At 40.7% G+C, this 26,599-nt stretch overlaps 2 protein-coding genes across 7 annotated transcripts in view; one reads left to right on the top strand and one right to left on the bottom strand.

Moving 5' to 3' along the window:
* OXNAD1 (oxidoreductase NAD binding domain containing 1) overlaps window positions 1–16,986 on the bottom strand; it is a 19,410-nt gene extending 2,424 nt beyond the window's left edge. The window contains exons 1-7 of one of the 5 annotated variants that reach the window (XM_075083183.1): window positions 16,904–16,986; window positions 12,532–12,694; window positions 12,179–12,242; window positions 8,715–8,821; window positions 5,026–5,167; window positions 1,719–1,755; window positions 1,513–1,613 (exon numbers count right to left, since the gene is read on the bottom strand). In XM_075083183.1, the coding sequence (XP_074939284.1) occupies window positions 1,513–1,613; window positions 1,719–1,755; window positions 5,026–5,167; window positions 8,715–8,821; window positions 12,179–12,242; window positions 12,532–12,662 (582 nt within the window). In that variant the 5' untranslated portion in view covers window positions 12,663–12,694; window positions 16,904–16,986. Of the gene's footprint in view, window positions 1–1,512; window positions 1,756–5,025; window positions 5,168–8,714; window positions 8,822–12,178; window positions 12,243–12,531; window positions 12,695–15,483; window positions 15,572–16,227 lie in introns of all 5 variants that reach the window. The other 4 variants (XM_075083184.1, XM_075083181.1, XM_075083185.1 and 1 more) reach the window with 4 other exon arrangements.
* Window positions 16,957–26,599, top strand: part of DPH3 (diphthamide biosynthesis 3) — a 21,683-nt gene continuing 12,040 nt past the window's right edge. Inside the window, exons 1-3 of one of the 2 annotated variants that reach the window (XM_075083188.1) lie at window positions 16,957–17,117; window positions 17,272–17,346; window positions 18,909–20,432. In XM_075083188.1, the coding sequence (XP_074939289.1) occupies window positions 16,965–17,117; window positions 17,272–17,346; window positions 18,909–18,974 (294 nt within the window). In that variant the 5' untranslated portion in view covers window positions 16,957–16,964 and the 3' untranslated portion in view covers window positions 18,975–20,432. Of the gene's footprint in view, window positions 17,118–17,271; window positions 17,347–18,908; window positions 20,433–26,599 lie in introns of those variants that run through there. The other variant, XM_075083187.1, reaches the window with a different exon arrangement.

Here is a 26,599-nt window from a genome sequence, read left to right as displayed (position 1 = left end):
GCAGAGCAGGTTTTTTGCAGCCCAGTAAGTCAGCATGCCAAATGAAGCAGGCAGCGCCACAACAGAGGCCTAAGGGCCAGGCCCACCCACAGGGCACAAGCCCCAGCAAGGAAAGGAGGGTCACGTTCAGTCCTCGAGAAATCGGGGAAAGCCAGCTAACTGGCACCTTGAAGCAGCAAAATTACTCTGCTTTCCCTTGTAACGCTACTGTTTTGAAAAGTAAGGTTTTCAGAAGCAGTGCATCTGCCTGTGAAATGAGAGCACTTCCACGATGATTATTAGACCAATTACATTAGGCTGAGAGGGAGGAAGGGTGACCCTATATAGAGCTGCTTCACCAGGGAACAGGTCCTCCAAAACATTAGCCACAACCACACAGTTCCTCATGGAGATTTGTGCAGATGTATCTCACAACGTAAAGACTCTAGTGATCCTATTTCCTCAATCCACTGCACAGAAATAAAGAATTTTCACATATACGCTCAGGATTTGAGGGACGTGAAGAATGAAGGGAAAGATATATTTAAGCGCTGCAACGTATCATTGTGTTCGCTTCTGTCACAGAAGCTGTAATGCAAAAGCTCTGCTGTTATACACTGCTGGAGTGAAACTCGCTACTAACTCCTGCACTGGAAAAAACCATGACTGCTCAGAACCGACTGGGAGATCAGCAGCTGGCCAACTAGAAGAGCAGATAGGTTCTGGTTTATCATCCTGCTTCTAGCAACAAACAAATGACTTTTCAAAGAAAGCAAACATGGTAGAAATACAGAAGAAAAATTAGTGATGGATCCCAACACAATTTCTGGAATCATGATAAATTTTCACCTTCATCTTACCATCAAAAGCTTTCAATACTTCAAAGAAATCTAAATCATTCAGGATGCTTCTTTACAGAAGCTGTGCTAATTTGACCCTAAAAATGTTATCAGTGACCCTTAACAGCTGAGTGACAACTGATCTTTAACTGCGAGGTCAAGGCTGATGAAGTGCTGCCACAAGCGTTGTTACAAGAAATACTTATAAACCCTTCATTCATAGACCAGTACCCTGTAACAACTAATGTGTTACCAATAAAGCCCCCCTATTATTTGAGAAAGTAATTCCTTTGGATGTAATTGTTCTTGGTAGCCTTTAAATTCAATACGATGTGGACTGAGCTGATGTGGTTACAGTATTATAGCATATAGCATTATGCATACTATTAGTGTGTGTATACACATATACATGACAGTATATATAATCTTTAGTATAACTATGAGTAAAATATAGACATTTAGGGTTAACTGACTTACCAGTGAAGTCAGTGAGACCAGGTATGTCCAATAACATCCTTAATTTGTACACTGGCATAATTAACAAAACCCACATGGGATTTCAGGCAGTAGGTGACTTTTGCCTCTATTTGTAGAGGGTCTTACACAGAGGGCCTCTGGAATTTGCCAACAGACTGATACACACACTAACAGCTGAATATCTGCAAGCTATTGTTTTTTTAAGCTTTTTATTTACCTTAAATAAGAGTTCACTTGTATTTTTTGCACTGTAGTACAGCTTCACTGTTCCCATTTTGTGTCCATTTCCTTTACCCTCTTGGTATCCATGAAGATCTGCTATATGCAGCAGTATAGAAAACAACGGGTTAATTCCAACACCCCCGGCTATCAGCACTAGTTCTACAGGGGAGTCACCAGGCTGAGGATCAAAGAAGAAATCACCTCCCACTCGCAGAGCCACTTCTGAGCCAAGAGTACACTAGGATGGAAAAGAAGATATTTATTTCAAAACTAAAAGCAAAAGTTGAAATATTATTCTTCTTCCACCACAGTCACAAGACTTGCTGGGCTGTGATTTTTTTTAATTTTTATGGACCAGTGAAGGAAAACTTAAGTATTTTAAAATAAACACAGTTTCCAGCTATCTGAAGTGATCTGTCTCAGTTTCTCCACGGACCTAGTTCTACTTTCAGAAGTTTGAGTCTTCTGATAAGGCAGGATGGTGACTCGCCTTCCCAACCCCGTAACAGCTGAAAGAGGAATGATTCACAGAAGAGTTTTTCCACAGTGGTGTGCGGTTGTGAAAACTCGACGTTAACATGTGAGATCACACTTTTACCCAAACCCAGTAATCTCAAAAAAAAAGCCTTGCTATGAGGTCACAGAAGGAAGTCAGAAGGAGTTGCACAGACGCAAGAGGTTTTTCCATCCCCATTCCTAAAACATAAAAACCACCCAGAAGCGCGGCAAGTATCCACAAGAATATTTCTTGTAGAACCACTTCTGCATTTGCAACTTCAGAGTTGCAGAAGAAGAAAAATCAGGGGAAAACTTCTCTTCCCCTCCACTTGTACATAAGAAACTATTTGTTACAGAAATTGGCCAAAGCATGGGGGTTTTTTGATATATGGAAAACTAAAGCTACAACAAATAAAACATTTGCGTCAGTGCCGTCTTGGTAAACTGCATCCTGGTATGAAGGGTGAAACTGCAGTACAGAGAGGTCAGGCAAGTTCTCCCACATCACTGTAAGCTAACAGAACAAATAGGAGCAGAAACCAGAACTCATTTCAGACCATATATAGGGTTTAAAAAATAAAGTGAAGAGGATAAGGAAGCCAACAAAGGTGGAAAAGAAGAAGAGGGGGGGAAAAACTAGAGGTGTAAGAACTGCTGAAAAAAATAGCAGTTACTCATTCACAGAATAAAAACACTTCCTCCAAAATATCTTTTTGATATAAGGAAACAGTAATTGAAACAAAAGGATTTTCATTCATGACACCTGTATAGTAAGCACAGGTCTAAACACATAACAGTTCCACCCGGAGGAAGAAAGAGGCCCTGTGACACAGGTACTGCACAGAACACAGAGGCTCCTACAGTAGTAATCATGACCGTTAACAAAAAAGTTTTGTGCCTGTCTTAATTATTGAATAAAGGATTCTCTCTCGATTACAGTGTAAGAAAATCAGCATTTATTATCTGAAACTAATTTCCCTCTCCCTTTTCAGTGTACACTGCCAGGCTTTTCCACCGTGATTTACTCTGTTTCAGAGACGCATAAATCCAGCAGTGTTCCAAATTCATGTGGCAGAAGGAGGACATAGAATATGGTACCCTTTGTGGAATTCCAACCTGTGATTCTGTGTAATAAGCAGTTTTAGGGAGAAACAATCTCATTCTTGTCTAATCTGCCTCCTTAACCAGCTATGGGTCATCAAGCTGCGCTGTTGGACACAGGAAGAATCCCTCTTAACCATCAGTCTAGTTATAACACACGTATTTCAGCGCATTAGCCATGGCAATAATAACAGTAAGTCAGTTTTCAAGAAACCCCAATACTTTCTGGAGTAATACAGTGAGAAAGCATTGCCCTTTAGCCTGGTTTGTAAATACAGCATTGAAACAGCTTAGACAAGTGAAGCAATCAATACATTGCATGTACGTCTTTCTAAATAAAAGGCTGTATTTTCTTAAGCTATGAAGTACACTGTGTTGAATTTTATGATTTTATATACAGTAATATTAACGAATAAATATAAATAACTCTGAAAAAAACCCAGTGAGTAAATGAGTACTAACTATTCCCATAATATCTTTTACCCTGAGATATCAACTTCACTTATAAATAACTTAAATAGTTAAGTAGCAGAGTTTTTTCACCCTCTACACAACCTTTTCAAATTCTAGGTTGCTATTTTTTTTCCTCTTCTTCTCTAAGGAAAAGCACGTATTTTTGTTTAGCTAGGAGAGTCCATATATACCCTGGAGTCTTCTCCACAGCATCGTGTTTGACCTAGCTTACCCGCTAACTAAAGTTTTTCCTATAAATTCAACCAGAAAACTCAGCAACAGCAAACTGATTTACGACATCAAAAATCCTAAACAGTCTCCAGAGACTGGGAGTTCTAAAGTTAGGCCTTCGTATTCTCTAAAGAGCAATACCAAAAACCAGGTGATCCTCTTAGGCATTATGTGGTCTGCTGCCACATGCACTACAAGTTCTACACAACATGTCAAAAAGGTTATTTTGGGTTTGTTCCACTGGAGATATAACTTGCTATAACACCAATTAAAATCTGTGGATGGTCACATGCTAACTACTAGATTAGCATGACTTTGGATATTCTCAATTCTAGTACACTTGCATCAATCTTTACTGTAACTCTGCTGGCCACTGAACAAAATGCCAGTATTTGCAAACCTGGAAGAATCTGTCCATTTAAACCCTGCAGCTACCTTTAAGAAATACAAATGCCAGGCAGAGAAGAGTAAATAGGACAGATCACAGGGGGCTGTGAAAAGAACAAAAGTTGATAGGACAGGTCATCTATGAAATATGATCAGCAGCAGAGATAGGACTCTTCTGGCTATAACTACCTGGGGTAAATGGATAAACAAAACACTGCAAGAGGCCAAAGTGTCAGACTTTACTTTTAATATAGCAAAAATTAAGACTTGGGCTATGTCAGTATTACAAAAATACTGCATATTTAAAAGAATGGTATAGAAAGTCTGAAGTATTCTCTTGTTTTGCTGTTTCAGAAAAACTGATCTCCCTTTGCTCCCCCTCAATAATCTGTATTTATGTTTATCTGATAATGATTCCCAGTTTGTATTTGTAGAAACGGCCAGGAATGACGGCCAGTTATCAGATGGAACTTTGTAATGTGTAACACTGCCTGTTCGCAGGGACACAAGTTAGAAGTTTTCCAGTATTTTTCAGTTCATGAATTCCAAAGGTGTGAGAACCCTTATACACACTAACCACAATATCACTGTAAGTCCAGCAAGCGCAAATGGAGTCACAAGATTACAGTAACTACGTTACCACATAAACATCCAATTTCAGTCCCCTACTGAACAAAAGGTTTTCAGATTTACATTGTATTAAAAATGGTTGAACAAATCAACAGGAGTTTTGCAGTCAATAGCAAAAAAGCAGTCAGAAATCACACACACCACCCCTTCTACTCCTCCCAAAAAGAAAAAAAGAAGAAAAAATTCCAAGTCTCACAATCTCATTTACCTCAGTGTGAATCCAGTAAGCAGGAGGATGAAGAGTGTGCTTTACTGCCAGCTCTAATATTCCTTCTCGTTCCAACAGGCCAGGGCTTGAACATATCGAGAATCCCCCAACTACAGACACTCCAGGAATAAAGAAATCAACCCTAAAAATAGGCCAGAAACAAAAGGGTCTTTTAAAAAAGCCAACAACCCCAAACATGGAAAACAAGAACCAAAACAAATGGCTGCCTTTGTTTCAATTATCCTTCCTTTACACAGACATCTTCATTTCCGTAACATAACTTTTCCAAAAAAGGACTTAATCTTGAGTAACGCCATTTCCTTAGAATTAATTTCATCTAGAAACCTGTCATCACCTCTGTTAAAATAGCAGGTTTTTAAACCATTCTGCTTTTAGCATTACATGCCACATCTTACAACAGACTAGAATTCTAAGTGTTTAAATAAATTATTTACACATTAAAGCAAAAACAGAATACGGTCTGACAGAATAGCTTAAATCTCACTCTTTGGTCCATTTCATGGGCTCTTCAATTTTCAAACCTAAGAAGATTGGAAAACTAATTTTAGGGAAATAACTTTTGATTAAACACTTTCTTTTCTTGAGAAGACGAAATATGTGAAGTAAACCCACAGCCTAAAACATTTCTTACGTGTAATATCAGTTACTAGAAGCAGAATTGCTTTAGCGCTTGGACTGCAGTGCCCTCTGGTGGCAGATATCTTTTTTCTAGTTGATAGAAAATTGAACTGGAATAAATTACTCCCATTTTTTTTAAAGTTGAAGTAAACCATGCATGACTTTCTACACATTGGAAGGTAACATATGGCTAAGCTTTTGAAACAGCAGCAATTTGAGAGTATGGATGGCAAGCCATTACTACATATGAGCTATAATTGTTTTTCATAAAAGTAAGCCTTTGATATTCCAAACAGTATCAGAAAAAGTTAGAAGTTGGTTTATGATCTAACATTTAAACCCCCCTGTGTTACATAAATCTTTAAATGCTTCAATTTTCTACAGCACATAACAAAATCCCTGTATTTCAAAAGAAAGCTAATTGTCCTGGTCCACTTAGGAAACAACCACAGTGCCAAGTACTAGAGAATCATTATTTGATTCAAGCCTGAGTTAGGCTGGCTCAGTACGACTTAAATGAGAATGCCACAAGAAATACAGACTGGCTTCCACTGCACAGGTATTTTCTTTAAACAGCAAGGCTGTATTCTTCATGGAGATCACAAATTCTTGAGGGAGGAGAAAAGCACTTGGAATAGTTCACTACTTTTTAAAGACAAAATCCTGCCTGCCTACTTCCCACAAAGCTTCACCCTTCCAAGAAAAATATCCTCTTTCTCTGGAAGAACGCGCAAAGTGTGACGCATATAATACTATAGTGATATAATTTTTAACTTTATACTAATAAACTTCATGGTGTATAAAGGCATCTGACTGCAAATGAAAGGTCAGCAACCAAAAATAGTTGAGAAGGCTTATTTCACTGTCCTCAGCTTCTGCAGCCTGACTGACCACAGGGCTCAGCTGTCCAGCCAGTAAGGTTCTAGGAGATTAGAAAGGATGACTCTTGTATTGCAGCATTTATTCGATCAAAGAACACCTCAAGATGCTACTAAAGCTCTTTACCACCCTCTGGTGGAAAATAATCTTACTACTTACATTAACCAAAAAAAAAAAAAAAAAAGAAATTACATTTATGCTGTAAAGTAAAAAATTACATTCAAGGCAAAATGTTCTGCCTGGCATATAAGGGAAATATTATTCATGTCTAGTGGGACATACAAAACCAAACATTGCTGTAAAATCTAAAGCAAATGTAGTTTTTACCCTTCTAACATACTAATGTAGGCGTAGGTTTCTTTCTATATTGGTATTTCTTTCCCAATTACACAATTCTGAGATATTTCAGTGCATTAGACTATATTATAGCGGACTAGCTTGTGTTTCTAATGGCTTGTCTCATCTTAGCTGTGTGTAGGAAGGATAAGAGGACTCCTGAAGAAACACCACCTGTGACAGCTTAAGCGAAGAGTAATTGTAAGGAAAAACAAGGGAAAAAAACCCCAACTTTATAAACCCACAACAAGGAGAGGTGCAAAAAGACGTAAAACAGAGATCTTAGGGTGGTTTTTAATTTCCCTCCTTTTAAAGGCTACCTAAGCCAAGTCTTTAAAAGAACAACCATTAGCAATTACTGAAGGAAGAGATCAGAAGCATTAAAACCATAAAGCTACTTCTTCAAAGTATTTATAACATGCATATACCTCAATGCATGTTTTAGTAAATCAAAATGTAAATCAAAACAGCAACAAGTCTCTTCATTATTACTTGATGTCAGATAAAGACCAATATCTGGCAGCATGCTTGCAAAATAAATTAACTTTTGCTTCTGAAAAACTCGATAATTAGAACACTTGCAAAAAATATATACGTTTTAGTGACAATCTTTGGCTGTAACATCTTCTTATAGCAAATTCTAAGAAGTTAGCCTTTTCTTCTCAGGAAATTGTGGCCTGGTGTTTTGTACTGCTCATCAAAAAATACAACCACAGTTTATAGCTACAAGGACAGAAAAGTTGTTGTATCCTTACAATAACATTAGAATACTTTCAAGGAAGAAGAAAATGAAAAAGAGTAATTATAATTAAAGCTTTCGTTTTTTAGCATGATAATTTCAAAAACATTTTTGGAGGGTAAACGCACTTTCCAAGTACTGGCAAGCAAAAATTTAATATGAGTCACTGCACATGTGCAAGAACTGCAGCAAATTACTCCACAAATTATTGCAATCAACATCTTGTGTTCTGGTTCTAAATTTAAAAGCCAGCATATTAATGCTACATGAGTAACATATGCTGTTAATACCCTAGCAGCTATGCTTTGATTCCAGCAAAACCACTTTCAGATGGCCTAAGCCAATAAAAAGCTTAAGAACATTTAAATGACCAATGCCAAAAGCAATTACTCATAGTTTCAAATTAATTTTTAAGAGAAGAAAAAAAAGTGATTGAATGGGAATATTTTTAACAAGGAAGGAAGACAAACATGAAAATCTACAATTTCCCTGGGAAAAAAAAGCTGTAAGGTTGCTTAAACAAACAGCTAATTATTTCAAAGGCTTAATAATTCAAGGGTTTTTTTATTTTCAAGTTTGCCTATCTATATTAATTAGGTTATCTATTAATCTGGCCTAACAGGCTTAATTTTCAGCGTAGAAACTTCTAGTGGGAGAAATAAAAGTTGAACAGGCAATTCTGATTTAATTATAAACCAAAACGAAATAATTTGCAAATCAGGAGCAGTCTCAGCTCCACTGTAAAGGTAACTAGTCCATAAAGACAGTGAAGACAATCTGCAGGATAAAGTGCAGTGTACTTCAAAGTACTCTTGAAAAAAACAACGTAATACACACAAACCAGAGGAAAATACCAAACCAATTAAACTGAACATTTAAAGAATATCAATTTTGCCCTTGCCTAGTATATTTAATAATAGCTATTTTAAAATTATGCTAAATATCATCTATTTCACAGAGCACTCAATAATAAACCATCATATTATATAGATCAACGATTTTTTTTTCCCCAAAACTCCAGTATCAGAGGCCTTTTAACATTTAGTTATAGTGGACTTCTGCTAGTAAATTTCCCCTCAATATCGGAAAATCTTACCACTGTCCTGCTTTGAAAGTAAAATCTTTATTAGCAATAGCCAAACGAAGCCTTTTGACTGTCTCCGATTCATTGGCGATTCCACACACTTTTGCTTGTGAAATTACCTGACAAGAGGAAAATAAGCCATTCTGTTACATAGGTATCATTTGCAGCAAAAGTACTCAAGAATCTGTGAGATACCTATCGCTTCGCATGGTATCTGCAGCGTTTCATCACCTAAAGCACCAATATTTTTTCACTGGGGTGGACAAACAAAAATGGATTCACTTACATAGTCACTGAACGGAGAAATGGTTTCCTACTTACAGTCCACCATGTCTGCCACTTTGGTCAAGTTTATTCTAAGGTTATACACAAACTTATTTTATTTCAGTGGAAAAGAACGTAACGATGAAGAGAAGCGGTTACTAGTTACCCCTTTTCAGATTCTTTTGACATGTATACAAGGCAAACCCTCCTGTATCTTTCCAGCAACAAAACAAAAAGATCTCTGATATCAAGACTGACAAATGAAACTTGTGAAAGATCAGCTGCTACTAAAGTCCCAGGGAGAACTCTGGATTTGTATCTAGTTTTATTTAAGTAATTAAATGCATTACTGAAAGACTGTGCATTAGTGAAACCAAACCAACAAGCCTGGTGTTACTGCTTTTAGACACATACCTATCTGACCACCTGTGTGATCTACGAACACAGGGAAACTGCGACAGAAGCATTCATTGCTAGTTAACAGAAGAGTGTTTGTTTGGGAAAGGATGTAAGGGCCATAGCTGGTACCGCTTTTATAGAGATTAAAAAAAAAAAAAAAAAAGAAAAACAATGTTTTTCTAAATGTAAAGCAGATTTTGTGACAGGACCACTGGGGAGGAGCTCGCCACTTAAACTTTGATGCCTATCAGTACAACATGGATTTTCATCCCCTCTCCTTCCTGCCCTTCCTCTTCAGGTATTTTTGAGGTCTAATTAACCTTTTTCCTCTACAAAGAAAGGAATGCCCTACATATTTTCTGTACAGGCCAATATACAGATTTTGCTCTTAAAAAATGCTGATGTCATTTACCACACTAGGAAACACTAATAATACCACCACAACTCTACCATTTCTCATTTGTATGAGATCAAACAGATTAAAAAAAAAATTACACTTTAAGCAACTATGCTTTAATTTAAAACACATGGCAGGAAAGTAATTTATTCATAAAGCAACATCTGAACACGTCCACTGTCCCATTAAACAGCAGGACATTTGCCAATTTAAAATAAAGGAGCATACATTTCTTTTCCATATTAGCAGACAGTATTAAATGGGGAATGCAATCACTAAGTTCACAAGAGAAATGTCAGACATGACTTCAGCGGTTGTTCTGAAATGGACATTAAGTTTGCATCTTCTTCATTCCCTTCTTTACTCTTCATACACTCCCCAATTTGTTCTTTGGCTGCTACATCTGACAGAGCACTGGAAATTTCATTCTTAATCAGTATAAAGTTATTACAAAAATTGAATTTGAGTCAGGGTGATCAAAGACATTCAACCAGTATCTTGGACCATCACAACAGTTGCAGCGAGAGGGAGGACGACACAGGACTCGAGGTGTTCTTGCCCTGGTCCTTCACATTATCACTCTTCAACAGCGATACTGTGTAGCACGCACACTAATGTAACACGGACCTATGACTCTCATCTTTCTACAGGACTGAAATGGCCAAATAAGGCAATGCAGACTGAGGTAAGCTAACTGCTGATTATATGGAATTTAAAACCAAGCAGAGGATTTATAATAAACTTATTTTAAAGTGGTCAGAAATACAGTAACAAAGAACAAATCAAGCATTAAAAAAAAAGAAACAGCATAATCCTCTGATATGCAGAGAATTTGCAGGAGCAGAACTGACCCCGCTCTTTCACCTATCCCATACAGCTTTCTTCTCTTCCTCAGATCTTACGCAACTCCTTGTACCACCTCAGAGCTCCCAACACCTCATAAGGATCCATTTTCCATGTATTTTCCAGCTACCCAGAGTTTATGTTGCTTGCTTTTTCTGCCCAAGTCAAGCAATCAGAACCACCCAACATAAAAAAACACAAACTCAAAAGTGCAATCACTTTTTTCATGACAGAACCAAACAAGGACATGCATCTGTCTGTACCTGTCTCTATACTCATTCTGTCCATGTACTGAGTTAATTTGGCATAAATTGAATCTGAGCAGCTGTACATCCACAAGCAATGTCGATCTGTACTCAGGTAAGAGCTGGCATTAGACGTGAGTAGCTGAGGCACAGCCCTGAGACACATGGTCCCCGGAGCTGGCTCACACCCTGACAGCTCTGGTAATGGGCAGAATGAGCTTGCATTTGTGTCATTCATCTACAGCCTCTGTCACAAGTACTAAATCCTCAGATTTGGGGGTTACCTATATATCCCCTCCACCCAGCCCTGTCAAGAAGAATTCACTTGGCCTGTGACTTACTCTCAACTACAGTTAGGGAAAAACCTAGCAGAGAAGAACTTAATTATGTACAAATATGCACGCTAACATCTCTGTAGTGTGTTTGAGAACACGCGGTTTTGTCCTGCTGTGTGACACATGCAGCACTGGCCTGTCATGAACAGCTACTCAAGACTGAGAGAAGCTAACTATACAATGGAGAAAATTTGGCACCATTTCCAACTCCTAGGAACTAAAGATGGGATTTTACGGTCAAAAAAAGTGCTGTACTCCTCCAGAAAAGTAAAAGAAAAATGCAGAATTGTTTCAGTAATGAAATGCTTATGACAGTGGAAGTCATATTCTCTTAGTATTTAAAAATCCAAAACATCCACTTCAGCTAATTACAGAAAGGAAATACCTATATGAAGTGCAAGAGTATGTTCACCCCTGAACGTTATGAAAAAGAATGCTCACTGCACAAACCTGAGATCCAGAATACGCATTTCTGGATTTTGAGGGAGAACCATGCTCTATCTTCCTTGTACTTGTCAATTAAAATAGTTGCAAACTAAGATCTTTTTTACAATTGTCTATCATCTCTCCCTTCAAATTTTCTACACTATTTATCTTACCTCCTATGTTATAAAAGGAAGTTTTCCACATTTTTAACCTCAAATATGAATCAAAACTGTAGAAACCCATAAAAATCTGAGAAGACTGTGTAGAGATGATGGGTATTGGTGTGCTTTCATTACTTACCATAATCCATACTTTACCAGAATTCTATTAAGCTTCTTGTCCAACAAAGTAAACAGTATCACGTCACCAACAATTTTGATAATTCATCACATTTCACCCATTGATCCCAAAATATACCTACTTTACAACAATATCAAATATGAAAAATGAGGAGAAAAAAAAGTAAAAAAACTCCAGTAGAAGAGAAAATGAAGCCTAAGAATCAAACACAATTATCCAGTTTCTTCACAACCAAAAAAATTACATCCTGAAGAAAAGAACACTAACCTCCTGGCGAAAATTATTTGCCGTCCTCTCTAAATGGTCCATTTTCCTCTTTGATTTTATTGTGCTGCAAGAAAAGGCAAACAAAGAGAATTGCCATTTTGAAAACCATGCTACTGCCCCTTACTGATATGAATTTCTATTTACATAACAATTTGACAGGGTAATCCAGTTTACATTCCAGATGACATAAATCTAAATAAGAATGAAATATATATACACAATTGGGAGTTAAATAAGTATTCATAGGTTTATAATCATTTGTCTGCTTCATTTTGACAGTGTATCATGACATTCTCTTTAAAAACAAAACAAAAAAAAAAAAGAAAAGCAGCATTTGTAGATACAAAACCTACCTGTTCGCTGTGCAGTAACAAAAAGCAGAGTGCCTCAACACCACCAGTGCAGAATGAGTGGGAAAAATTCTGCTAGCACCTCTCAGTAATTGAGGAACAGTAAAACCCACATAAATAGTAGTGTGAGCCATGATGACTGGGCTGTCTTCAGAATCACCAGCTCCTGAAAAACCCACATAAATATTTGTTAAATAAAATACCCACCGTTTGACATGGCTTGTTTTCATTCTTTATTTCCATTAAACCAGAAAGGCCAAAGCTCAGCTGAAGCTAAAACTAGCAATAGACATATAGGGTAACAAGAAGGAATTTTAAAAGTACGGAAGTACTGTAAAGAAGTGAAAATGTGCATCCATTGACTGAACAGGAAGACAACCTTGTCACAGATGGTATGGAAAAGGCTGAAGTACCCAACACTTTCTTTGCCTCAGTCTTCACAGGCAGAGCCTGCACACAGACCCCTGCTCGTACCAGAAGTGTTTGGGAAGGAGGGGGATAAGTAGGAGTGGGGCCAGCAACTGCTTAGAGAAGCTGGATGTATTCAAATGCACAGAGCCAGATCGGTTACGCTCAAGGTTGCTAAGAGACACAGCTGACATGCTTGTGATGCTACTGTCTATTACCTATGAAAAACAGTTATCAGAGAAAAGTCTCCAATTCACTGGAAAAATACTAACGCATGGCCACCTTTAAGAAAGGCAAGCAGTGCCTGCATCCAGACAGCACCACCTCAGCCTCTGGAAAAGTGCTCAGAGGTTGTCCCCTTAGCTGTGGGAAAGCTAAGAAAGTAATTGGGGAGATTCAACACAGATTTACCAAGGGCAAATTATGTTTGACAAATCTGAACACCTACTGCGATGAAATGTCTGGTCATGCAGCTCAGGGGACAGGAGTGGTTACAATATACCTTAACTTTCCTGTGGCTTTTTACACCACCTCCCATAGCAAATGCATGAGGAAGGTGAGGCCAGGGGGGCTGCTGAAAACTGGCTGGGTGAGCAGAGAGACTTGAATGCTTGATGGCTTTAGTTGCTGGCTAGTAACAGTAAGAGTATCCTGGGGCTGACATTGTTCAGTAAGTTTATCAATAACTCAGATGATGATACTTGTGGATGATACCAAATTAAAGAGATGGTTGACATGCTGAATGGTAGAGCTTTACTCCAAAGGGGCACTGAGAAACTGCAGGACTAGAAAACAAACCTCATGAACTTAAATAAGTACAAAGGTCTACACCTGGGACTAGCTTAATCTGGTGCTGGAGCAACTGTCCTGCTCCAAGCAAGAGCTTTGACTAGATGACCCTCAGAAGTCCCTTCCAGCCAACGTATCTGTGATTCTAAATGCTCAAACAGTATTGAAGTTTGAAAGAAGATCAAACACTGAATATGCATTCCCTTTCTACTGGTAAAGGAATTATTCTGGTTGGAAAATTTTATAAACATTAAATAAAAATGTTTGTTTACAGGTTTATTAAAAAAGTGTCAACTCCTCATACTTCCATATTTCCTACATAATACGTACATCTCTGAACAGTCTAGTGAGTGGCAGACACGTGAATGCACCACAGCTGAAAGTAGTGTGAAGCTTCAAAACTGCATACTCAGACAGAGCTATGTCACAGAAAGATAAACTGCCATGTACAATATTCAAAGTAAGTCAGAAATAGCCTTCACTTACAAAGTGTAGGAACAGGTTCATAGTGAGCCAAGAGATATTTCTCATTCCTTGTAAATCTGCCTTTGTTTTTCCTAAAATGGATTAGCGTGATTCTCTCTCATATTATCATCACCTATCAAATTATCGTAGTATTTCTACAATGCAGCCCATTGCTTCTTTAAAGCATTCTTAATCTTCTACTTCCATTTAAATCTCTTTTCCTGGATTCTTTTAAACGACATAATTTATTTTCAAAATGTTTTTGTTTTTCATTTTGAATCCTTTGAAATGGCAATGATCCAGCTTGTTTAACTAATCAGGCCTATACTCTCAAGGCTTTCACTAACAGCTGCATTGGCTGGTCACTTGGTAATTTGTCCTGTTTGTAATCTTGTACAAATGGGAGGCAGAGCTTTTGCAAATTAGGCTGCTCAGAAATTGAATACATTTACTGGAACTACTCAAAATGCCCCCTTTCAAGCACAAGAAATACTTCCTGCAGCTTTTAGCTGTCCATAATTTTTAATAGCTTTTTAGCATTTAATTCCATAGCAGCTTGCAACTTTTCAAGAGGAATTATTTAAAACTCATCTACCACCAGTGACCAAAATTACTTTAACATTTTTTACCATAGCATACACAGAGTATATTTGTATTTAAACAAAATATGTTAGCACTTTCTACATGCAAATATGTAGAAGCTATTGATAACAAAAGTATTAACATTCTTAAATTATTTTAGCAAGACAAAGTATGCATCTAATGAAGAAGTCACATTCCTCTACATCAGCGTCTTCAGTCTGTAAACCCTGAGTGCTCACAAATTACTGAGTTACTCAAATTCATGAGATCATTTTATGATCCAGAGTCTTTTAGATAGCAGATCTTGGGTTATATCCATCTACATCTCCTTTTTTTTTAAGCTTCCAAGTGCATTTTGATTCATATTTTCAAGCTTTTCACTCTACCACATTAACTAATTCAATGTAAAAATGAAGTTTGAAAGTGGACATTCTTATTTGAGCTGTTTATGCCAATAGCTGTGACTAATTAAATCATCACAACATCACAATGAACGACAAAGTCCAACGCTTTGCTTCAGAAGCCAAGGTCTAAGAATAAATGTTTAATTATTCTTTTTTCATCTTTTTTTTTTTTTTTTAAATCACCGCACATCCTTCAAAACCCTTTCTGCAATTGCTACTAAACACAGCGACATCTGCTGATAAAGTAAGTGGCCTAACTTTAAAATCCTATTCAAAGATTCCGTATTCTTTATTTTACGGATTCTACCTTAATCATTCTACTGGTAAGGTTGAGAGTCTCTTAGAGCTGGCCTCATTTTCACTGCTACCACTTTAGGAAGCAAGTATATTCAGTTCTACACATGAAAATGTGGGGGTGAAAAAAAAAAAAAAGGGGAGTAAGTAGCAATACATAATACTGACAACAAAACAAACATCAGCCTTATTTTCTTGTAGCAGCCACAATTTTGAGTCAGGGCTGAAAGATCCTCTTGATACAGGCTATTTTAAGACTAAGACCCTACCCTAAATTAAAAATAAGTCTCCAACTAGTTCAAGCTACTTGTTGCATTTACACTATCATCAATCACTTTCCAATCCTGAAAATCACAATAAAAATTGTAAATTTTAATCTGTAACTAATAAATTTCAAAATCTCTTTTAACAAGTTCTGGTTCTCCTCTACCATATACAAGCCTGAGTCACGCCTTTCCAAAACGTGAACAGCCTCCCCCCGCGCTGCCATCTCTGCAGCTTTCTTGGCTCATCCTGCTCCTCAGCAGTTCCCTGCCCTCCAAGAAGCACAATGCTTCAGCCTCCCAAGCTCCTGCCCGGTGGGATGTTCTGCCTTTATTTTTGTTTCTCTTCTTACCCAAGCCCTTAAGGAAACAGCCATTCCAAACACTCGCTTTCTTCCTTTGCTCTGCAGAGAGAAAGGAGTGCTTCTTTTGCATATGACTCCTTCCTCTCCTCACTTAAAATTAAAATCAAGCAAGTGATCCATTCTCCTTACCCTCTGACCCACTGGCCCTGGGTTAATATCACTGGAGATCTACGACCGCATCTCTTCTTTTCCTCAATGCTACAACAGTATCTGAAGGGAGTTAACTTTTAGTTAACCTCTACCTCACTGAAGAGCAAACTAGTACATGAAGTTAACGCAAGAGAGCGTTGAAGGAGAAACAAGGGTACTTAAGAAGAATAGGAAATCTTTTACCAAAAGCAAGTGTATAGATACCCCCCTAGGTAAACCGCCCCTCCTGCAAAAGTCACCACCGAAAACAAGCTTTTCCCCTTGAGGTAGCATTAGGGAGCACGCGGCGGGGGCAGGACCACGGGGGAAGCCTGTGCTTGACGGAGGCGAGGCAGCATTAAGGAGGCCAGAGGGCTGCGTCCCCGCCGCCCTCCCACCTCGGCGCGGGAAGCTGGGAAGGACAAGGTGGCAGCGGGGAAGGACAAGGGTGAGGCGTCCCCCCACCGCGAGGGAGCACCGCTCCGCGCCGCCTATCAGGCGGGGAGGAGGCCAGGACGGGAAGCCGGCAGGGCCGGAGTGGGGGAATCGGTCGGGGCGGGGGATCGGGCGGGGTTGGGGGCGGCGGCCCGGCCACGGCGCCCACCCGGGGCGCGGGGCTCCGCTATGAGGGGAGGAGAAGCGGGGAGACCCCCGGGAAGCCACCGCGCGCCCCTACCCGCCGCTGCCGCATCACGTGATGGAAGCCGCTCTAGCCCCGCCCCGCCCGGCCGCGGCGCATGCGCCCCTGCGTCCCGTATTTGTTTCCGCCGCTCGCCGGCACCATGTCGGTTTTCCACGATGAGGTGGAGATTGAGGACTTCGAGTACGACGAGGAGACCGAGACTTACAGCTACCCCTGCCCTTGCGGAGACCGCTTCCTCATCACGCGGGTAGCGGCGGGCGGGCAGGGAGGGAGGGGGAGGCTGCTGAGGGGAAGGAGGCGGGGGAGAAGCAGCTGCCGTCCCGCCTCCGTCGGCCGCGGGTGCCTGTGGGTCGGACAGACGGCCGGTCGGTGATTTGTCTCCTTTCCGGGGGCTCTTGCAGGGGGACCTGGAGAATGGCGAGGACGTGGCCACCTGCCCTAGCTGCTCTCTCATCCTGCGCGTCATTTACGACCAGGTGGGTGCGAGGAGACGGGAGGCCTGTCGGGCATGGCCGCGGCCTGCTTCCCCCGGCGCCGCCTCTGCCAGCGTCGAGTCTCGATTTGCTGTTTTCTGGGGAAGTTCGGTGGCTGCTTTAAAAATCCCGTGGTAAACGTGGGATGGGGTTGTGTGAGCGAGAGGCCCTTTTGTTTGTTACTACGGGTCCTGCCTCATCTCTTGTTTTTCTCTTCTCTTTCTCTTGTCGTGTTTGGGGTTAAAAACGTGCCTGCTGGGGTGAGCGTGGGGTGGAACACAGACAAAACAATACCAGTGGTGTTAAGATAGTATCATAGAATGTCCTGAGTTGGAAGGGACCCGTGAGGATCAGTGAGTCCAACTCCTGTCCCTGCACAGGACAATCCCAAAACCCACACCATGTCTTTGAGGGTGTTGTTCTAGTGCTTCTTGAACATTGTCAGGCCTGGTGCCGTGAGTACTTCCCTGGGGAGCCTGTTCCAGTGCTCCACCGCCCTCTGGGTGAAGAACCTTTTCCTAATATCTAGCCTAAACCTCCCCTGGCACATCTTCCTGACATTCCCTCGGATCCTATCACTGGTCACCAGAGATAAGAGATCACTGCCTGCCCCTCCTCTTCCCCTTGTGAGGAAGCTGTAGACCACGATGAGGTCTCCCCTCAGTCTCTTCTTCTCTAGCCTGAACAAAGTGACTTTAGCCACTCTTCAGGTGGTTTCCCCTCTAAACCCTTCACCAACTCCATGGCCCTCCTCTGGACACTCTAATAGCTTTATATCCTTAATATACTGTCACACCCAAAACCACACACAGTACTTAAGGTGAGGCCACACCAGTGCAGAGTAGAGCAGTACAATCACCTCCCTCGACCAGCTGCAATACAGTGCTTGATGCATCCCAGGACATGGTTGGCTGCCTTGACTGCCAGGGCACACTGTTGGCTCATGTTCAACTTGCTGTCGACCAGAACCCCCAGGTCCTTCTCTGCAGAGCTGCTCTTCAGCCTCATTCCCCAGTCTGTATGTACATCCAGGGTTGCTGTGTCCCTGGTACAAAAATCCAGCACTTGCCAGTGTTAAACTTCAAATGGTTGGTGATTGCCCAGCTCTCCAGTTTGTCTAGATCTCTCTGCAGGGCGTCTCTGCCCTTGAGAGCGTCAACAGCTCCCAGTTTTGTGTCATCAGCAAACTTAATTACTGTTCCTTCAAGTCCTGCATCCAAGTCATTTATGAAGACATTAAAGAGTACTGGCCTGGAGATGGATCCCTGTGGAGCCCCACTAGTGACTGGCCACCAGCCCCATGTAAATCCATTTACTATGACCCCTTGAGCCCAACCTGTCAGCCTATTGCTCACCCAGATGATGTATTTATGACTCTAGCAGCCCTGTCAGCTAGCCTAATAGTTTTTCTTACCTAGTAGGCATGGTATGTCTTTCATGTTTTGGGAGACAGACTCATACCAGTTATACCCAGGCTAGAAAACAGAATGGTTTCTGGTGTTTTTTGAGGGAGCAGAGATCCAAAAATAATGAAAATCATCTAAAACTCTACTTGCTGTCTTTAGGAACAGTTCATGCGTGATGAAGTTGTTGCTGAACCTTTGGCAAACAAGGAATTGATTAAGTGCTGATGAATCCATCATGAACTATTGCTGCTATGGAATAAGAAGGTGTGGGGATGGCAACTGTGGAAAGAAAAGCTCCTGGAAGCGCTCGCTGCTGTGAGATAAAAGTGCAATAACTGGCTGTCTTCGTAATTTGAGTGAGAATTTGCTGGGACATCAACACGTTGAATGGGTTTTGTTCAAAAGAGTTATGCATTTTAAAAATTATCTAGGTTGCCATATGTATTCCAGAAGACTTGGGGAGTATGATCCTAACAGACAGGAAGTCAGTATATAGACTTGTGTCAAGTTGTGAAATTAAAATGTTTATCTAGTGATAGCTTCTTAGCCTATGGAGAAAAGCAGGCCATGTGTGGGTGTGTAGTAGGGTGAAATGGCATAGGGAGCTGAAATGTGGGGAGACAAAATTTAGAAGTGCCATGATGCCATACAGAATTACAGCTTTGACAAGCGTGGTATCACCTAGGACGTGGGCTCGCGTACTTCCCGCCCATGCTGAATATGGGGAAAAACAGGAGACCTGGAATCTATGCTCTACTACTGTAAGCACAAAGAAGGTGCAGTTGTATTTGTATCTGCAGTGGGTGCAACACATGACTTGGGACAAATTTGTTTCTTAAATTGCAGTTGCATTCAAACAGCTTTGGTAGGTGTTACCAAATGACTCTCTGACATAATAATGATGTATTTTTGTGGGTGTTGTGTGAAATGAAACAAAAGGAGTCAGACTTTTTTTACCCCTGCAAAGCTAGTAATGTACAAATGGACTTGAACTTGGAAGTGGAATGTAATTTACCCATATTTTGTGATTTGAGTGTTGCAGCAACTATAAAATGGGCTGCAGTTCTTTGTGCCATTTGCAGTAGTATATTTGCTGAATTTCTCAGTCTTCGTTCGTTAGGTTCTGTCACTTCCTGGATAGGAGATGCGCACATTTCAAATAATAAAAATGAATTTTTTAGGGTAGAAAAGAGTTGGAAGAGTGTACTCCAAAGGACATTGATTCCAAGACTACTTCTTGTATTACAAACCACTGCATTTAAATATTTATTTAAAAATTATGGTCATTTGTGTGCTTTAGTAGGATTTCACATCTGTGAAGTTAAATTTTGGGGAAAATACTTGTGTGGCATTTATTTTGCTCCAGGCACTAAAGACAAGTAAGTCTTCCTGAATTCTTGCGTTCAACTGTTTTTGTTCTTGCAACGTTCTGTGAATGTTGAAGATGAACATTCTAATTATTTTTCAAAAAAAAAAAAAAAAGGTGGGGGGAAACCCACACCCTTCAGTTAGAAGTTTTGAATGCAAGATGCACAACCCAAAGTGTTTTCATGCCTAAACCAGAAGGTGGCACTCATGTTACTTGGATAATCTGTGCTTCAAAATAATGCTGCAGTACTTTGGTTAGCTAAATCTTATCAAATATTTATTTTGACTATTTAAATAAAGCTATTTAAAACTGCACCAGTGGTTATAATAGGCCATTGCCTGTTCTATTTGTGCACCAGACACAACGATTTCCAAAGGTGTTTAGTTGCTGCTGCCGCTGTGGTAATGATCCTGGAATTTGTTCAGGTTAGCTAATAGTGTTTCAGTCTATCAATAGATGCTATAAAGCAGATTTACAGGAACCCTGTTTAAGCTCCTGTTGAAATGTCTACTGCATAAATATCTTAAGGATTTTCCACAAGCCTTCTACATAAAGGGAAATAGAATAAGTTTCAAATGGAACATCAGGGGATGTGTACTCAGAAATCATTACATCAAAGTAAATTGCCAGGTGTAGCATCTCTAAAGGTGCATAGATTTTACAGAAGTAATCTGACTGTATTTCATTTTACAGTGAAAGTAAGGCACTGTCATAAAGACTTACGAAACTGATGTACAGAATTATTTATACTCCATATGGCTGAATTCCTACATGGTTGTGAAAAGTGTTTTTCCAATTGAAGTTTACTTGCCCTGTGCTAATACAGGCTTTGAAGTGATTCTCTGCAGTGTTCCCTGCCCATCTAAGGTACAGGTAAGGGCTTTTTAACAGTAATTTTAGCAAAATTAATTACTTTATTACATCAATTGGGACTGTCAGTGCTTTAGGTTTCATGATAAGCATATTCGTACCAAGGTGGAATAGGATCCAAATTGTATAATGCAATTTATACAATCATAGAATCATTAAGGTTGAAAAAGACCTTTAAGATCATCAAGTCCAACTGCTAACCTATTACTGCCAAGTCCACCACTAAACCATATCCTCAAGCACCACATCTACCCTTCTTTCAAATACCTCCAGGGATGGAGACTCCACCGCCTCCCTGGGAAGCCTGTTCCAATGTTTGACAACCCTTTCAGTGAAGCAGTTTTTTCTAATGTCCAACCTAAACTTCCCCTGGCGCAGCTTGAGGCCATTTCCTCTCATCCTATCACTTGTTACTAGGGAGAAGAGTCAGACCCCCACCTCGCTACAGCCTCCTTTCAGGTAGTTGTAGAGAGGGATAAGGTCTCCCCTCAGCCTCGTCCAGATTAAACAACCCCAGCTCCCTCAGCCGCTCCTCATAAGACTTGTTCTCCAGACCCTTCACCAACTTTGTTGCCCTTCTCTGGACACGCTCCAGCACCTCGATGTCCTTCTTGTAGTGAGGGGCCCAAAACTGAACGCAGTACTCAAGGTGCAGCCTCACCAGTGCCAAGTACAGAGGCACAATCACTTCCCTGCTCCTGCTGGCCACACTGTTCCTGATACAAGCCAGGATGCTGTTGGCCTTCTTGGCCACCTGGGCACACTGCTGGCTCATGTTCAGCTGGCTGTCAACCATCACCCCCAGGTCCTTTTCCTCCAGGCAGCTCTCCAGCCACTCCTCCCCAAGCCTGTAGCGTTGCATGGGGTTGTTGTGACCCAAGCACAGGACCTGGCCCTTGGCTTTGTTGAACCTCATACAGTTGGCTCTGGCCCATCAATCCAGCCTGTCCAGATCCCTCTGCAGGGCCTATCTGCCCTCCAGCAGATCGACACTTCCACCTAGCTTGGTGTTGTCTGCATGCTTACTGAGGGTGCACTCAATCCCCTCACCCAGATCATCAGTGAAGATATTGGACAGGACCAGCCCCAACACAGCCCTGGGGAACACCACTTGTGACTGGCCGCCAACTGGATCTGACTCCATTCACCACCACTCTCTGGGCTCAGCTGTCCAGCCAGTTTTTAACCCAGCGCAGAGTGCACTTGTCCAAGCTGTGAGCAGCCAGCTTCTCCAGGAGAATGTGTGTCAAAGGCCTCACTAAAGTCCAGGTAGACAATGTCCACAGCCTTCCCCTCATCCACTAAGCGGGTCACCTTATCATAGAAGGAGACCAGGTTAGTCAAGCAGGACCTCCCTTTCATAAACCCATGCTGGCTGAGCCTGATCCCCTGGGAGTCCTGCACGTGCCGCGTAATGGCATTCAAGATGATCTGCTCCAGTTTATATGCACATTAAAATTATTTAGTTACATAGTATATATCAAAGCTTTAATGAAGTATGTGTTATGTTTGCTTTTCTGGAGCTTTTTTACAGCATAACAGCAGAAAAGTGTTGTGGCTGACTGTTAGAAAAGGAGGTGGCCACATTTGCCCATATAAATTACTCTAAACTAAGTCTCATTGTGGTGTCTTGAGGATCTCAAGACAGTAGTTGCTGTCCCCCAAAAAAAGAGATAAAACAAGAACGGGTGTCACATATCTCTTTTGCTTTCATTTGGGAATCAGAAAGGTGTTTAAAACCAATTGCTGGTTTGTTGCTTTCCCTTCTGCTCTGCAGAGAGGGGTGGAGTTCTGTAGCGACTGAGTTCGTCCCTCATAAAAGCTCAGTGATGCTAAAGCCAAAGAGCTGCCTGCTTTTGTGTTTTGTTAACTTGTAAGAAGCTTGACTCCAGTGATTGCAGACAGGGGTTTTTTAACTTCTTCCACACTGTATAATTCCAAAATGCCAGTCAGGGCAATCTGAATAACCCATCAGAAATGTTCCTCTCCGGGAATCCAGTCACAAGGTTTCTTCGCAGCACCACAGGCTCTTGCGCGGCACGCAGGCCCCTTATGCGTTACTTGTGTATTACATATTCTTAGAAACCAGTGGTTCACTTGTCTTCTAAAAGGCGATTGTGTAGGACACAAAGAAGTCTTTTGCTTGCTGTTTGCATCTGCCCACCAGATTGATGGATTATGTGTTTGATTAGGTCCTTGACTCTCCACAGAGGAGTCCAATGTGATGAAAACAGCATCATGTGAACAGTAGAAATCGTATTTACTAGAGATTAGAGAGGGTGGAACATCAGCTACGGATACTCAAGCTCTGAAATTGCTAACACTGTTAAGCACTAAACTCCCTTGTAATATTGAAAACAAGCAATACACCCTGTTGCCACAATTTTATGGGAAGAAATGGAAGATAATTTGCTCTTCATCGGAATAAAGCGGCTCAGCTTCTCCGAGCAGTCAGATTCATGTTTGCGTTTCAAAGAACTTGCTGAGAAGATCGTGTGCTTCTGGCTCATTGTGTCCGTGTATTAGTGGCATACATGATGAGTTTTGGATGGTTGCTCCAGAAGTCCATGATGGAGGCTTTGGACCTCTGAGATCTGAGGTTGTTAGGTCACCCATTTCAGCCGTTGCACTTGTGCCATTTGTCTGTATGTCAGGGAAGTTGTACTGAAATAAAGTACTGTTATGTAAATACCTTGGCATTTCTTCCCTCCGTTACAATTTTTAATTTAGATGCTCAGTACCAGTCAAAAAAAAATTACCTTTGCAGAACATCAGTTTGATAAAGAACATTACCTAGATTACCAAGTCTATCTACCAAGATGCAGATGTTCAAGTAAACCTTCAAAAGTTCAATTAATTAAGTGAACTGGCAACTATGTATTGTCACTAAGTAAAACAGTTTCCACATACTCCATTTCCATCTCTATTCTAGTTTAAGGTTTGGATCAGGCTAACTGTAGGGGTAGGTATTTGTTATGCTGGAAACTTTTTGAAAGGTTTTTACAAATAGGATTTATCAAGGTATTTATCATAGTAAGGAAGGTTTGCCATGATTTATTCCTAGCACAGTTCCTTGTGGGAACTTTGTATTTAGGTAGGACATAGCTTTGGTTCATGGTAACTTCAAATGCTAATTTCTTCATGTCTCTCCATAGTAGCCCTGGCATGGAGGGGATGGGGAGGATCCAGAGGATCCTATGTAACCATGGAGATGCTGGGCTCATCAGCCCTGAATATGGTCAAACCTTGTGAGTGACAGAGGCAACAACTGACAGAAGCTGCCAAGTTGGAAAACAGCTGTTACAATGTCACTGGCTGGCAGGGAGGAAGTGGGTCAAAAGGGACTAACCAAAAGGGTAAAAGCTTAAGCGACCTGTCATTGCTCCTTCCCACCCCTTGCTGCCACCATTTCGATCTGTTTGCGTACCAGGTCACCCCTCCAAAATTCTTGGCAGCTCACCAGTCCAGCACAGGCTTCCCGTCATGTGGAAAATCATTGCCATGCTGCTTACCCTGCCGCTGAGCACAGCCTGCCGAGGGAAGCTCGCTCCGAAGGCCAAGTGCTGCACAAAGGTCAGCAGCAGAGCCGCCCCATCTGGCAGTGCCATCGTCCAGCCGGGCAGGCAGTCAGCATAGCTTCTGTAAGAATTCTCTCTCTTAAAATATCCCAACTGAACAACAAATTGGTATTTTCCATATTAGGTGATTTGCTGCAACACACAAATCTAGCCCTTTAACCAGGTCAAGCAGAAAGTGGGGCTCTCAGAGAGTTCTTCATAGCTCTACCTGTGTGGTTTGGGTTTTTTTTGAGCCAAAACCTTGATCACGCTGTCCACCAATATGCTCTGAGGCAGGAACAGCCCTGTGAGCCCTCACTCTTTGCTTTCAATGGCCACTCTTGCTCTTGGTGTTCTTTTTCTCCCCTGCATAGAGAAGGGAGGAGCTCTGCCGATACATGGTGATCTAAGGGAATAATTCAAAATGTATGTGATATTGGTGTTGGCAGCTGTGTAACTGAGAAGGAAATTTTTGGGACCCCCAAATAATGGGTCATTGTGAAACATTTCTGAAAGAGACAACTAGACTAATTCATGAGTATTATTAATGTCTTACGCCAGCTCTCTTCCTTGTATTGGAAAAGTAATATAATTTGCATCCATGTAGTAGTAATTAATTCATTAATATTTTCCCCATATATATATTGTCAACTAAGCATCTTTTCTTTTTATGCTTTTCTATATTTTCAATTGTTGTGTGGCTAATACAGCATAACTTTCAGTGTCCCATTTTCTCCTCAGAGTCACTTCCCCCACAGATTTTCATTCAGCTCATTGATGTCGCTGAAACCAAGCATTCAAAATTTATGAGTTGGGCCCCTGAAGATCCTAAGTTTGTCTTAAAATTGTAGTATTAAAAAAATATTTTAAATTTATTCTTTCATATTGAAGATTTTAGGGCTCATATTTTCATTTTGCTACCAAGATTATCTTTTTTTTTTGTTGTGTGCTGGTCATTGTCTATTTTTAAGTCAAAGCTAAGATCCTTATCATGCTGTTTGAACGCTGAAGCTGTTGCTTTAGGGAAAGATCCAACTATTGCAAGACTCAGGGTAAAATCAACAGGAGCTAGCAATACACTGACCCATAAGTCACTCTTTCAGTGCCCTCTTCAGGCTTTCTGCTCCATGGCAAATGTTTTTACTTTGGTCTCAGTTGTAGTCCTTCTGAACAAGTCAGAAACAAGTTTTTGACATGTTCCTTATTGCAAGTAAACATTAGTCCGGTGACACTAAACAGCTGTCACATTTCTGAGCATTATCTTTTGTGTGTAGTCCTAAGGTGTTTACGCAAACGTTTCTGATATAATCTTATTAATGTATTGAAATAGATACTGCTTGACAGTTCTCATTTCTGACCATAGGCCTGTTGCTGCTTCTTTCTGTGGAAATCATGTACCTACGCAAAGCCAATGCAAACATCTTCTGGTATTTATTTTATCTTTCAGATGATGGTGCAACTGGTGAGCTCCAACTGAGTTAGGTATACTTCACAATAAATTTACCATTTTGTATCACTCCATAACAGAGATTAGAACTGATTTTGTAGCTTGTGACAGATTTTGTGATTGACATTTTATTTAATTAAATATAGAAACCAATAGATAAAATATGAACCCTACATTATCCTACCTTTTCTCTCCTTATGGTAGAATACATTTTACCTTTTATATTATGCAGGGGCTTCTGTGACGCCCCAGAGCACTGCACAGATGTTATCACATTGGTGGATTGTGGTGTACATCCATTAGCTTGGTACGGAGAACTAGACTTTGAATTTAGATATGAAAAAGAGCACGGAGGAAGAGATACAGACAAACCACTTTGAAAAGTGCCGTTTCAGAGCCAGTAAACAAAGCTTCCTTCCTAGAGGCTGAGATGAACTGTGGCAGCAAAACGGGTGAAGTGCAGCAGAGCAGAACTGGTTGTCCCAGGTCAGACTGAGGGCCTACTTTGCCCAGCATCCCATCTCCAGCACTGCCCTGCAGCTGATGAAAAGTCTAATAATGACCAGGTCAAGCATTTGGAGGTACTTCCCCAGAACACCCTGCTGCA

This window comes from Phalacrocorax aristotelis, chromosome 2 (assembly GCF_949628215.1).
Source record: "Phalacrocorax aristotelis chromosome 2, bGulAri2.1, whole genome shotgun sequence".
Lineage (NCBI taxonomy): Eukaryota > Metazoa > Chordata > Aves > Suliformes > Phalacrocoracidae > Phalacrocorax > Phalacrocorax aristotelis.
Note: the sequence above shows the minus strand (reverse complement) of the source record. Positions and strands in the feature narration are given on the sequence as shown.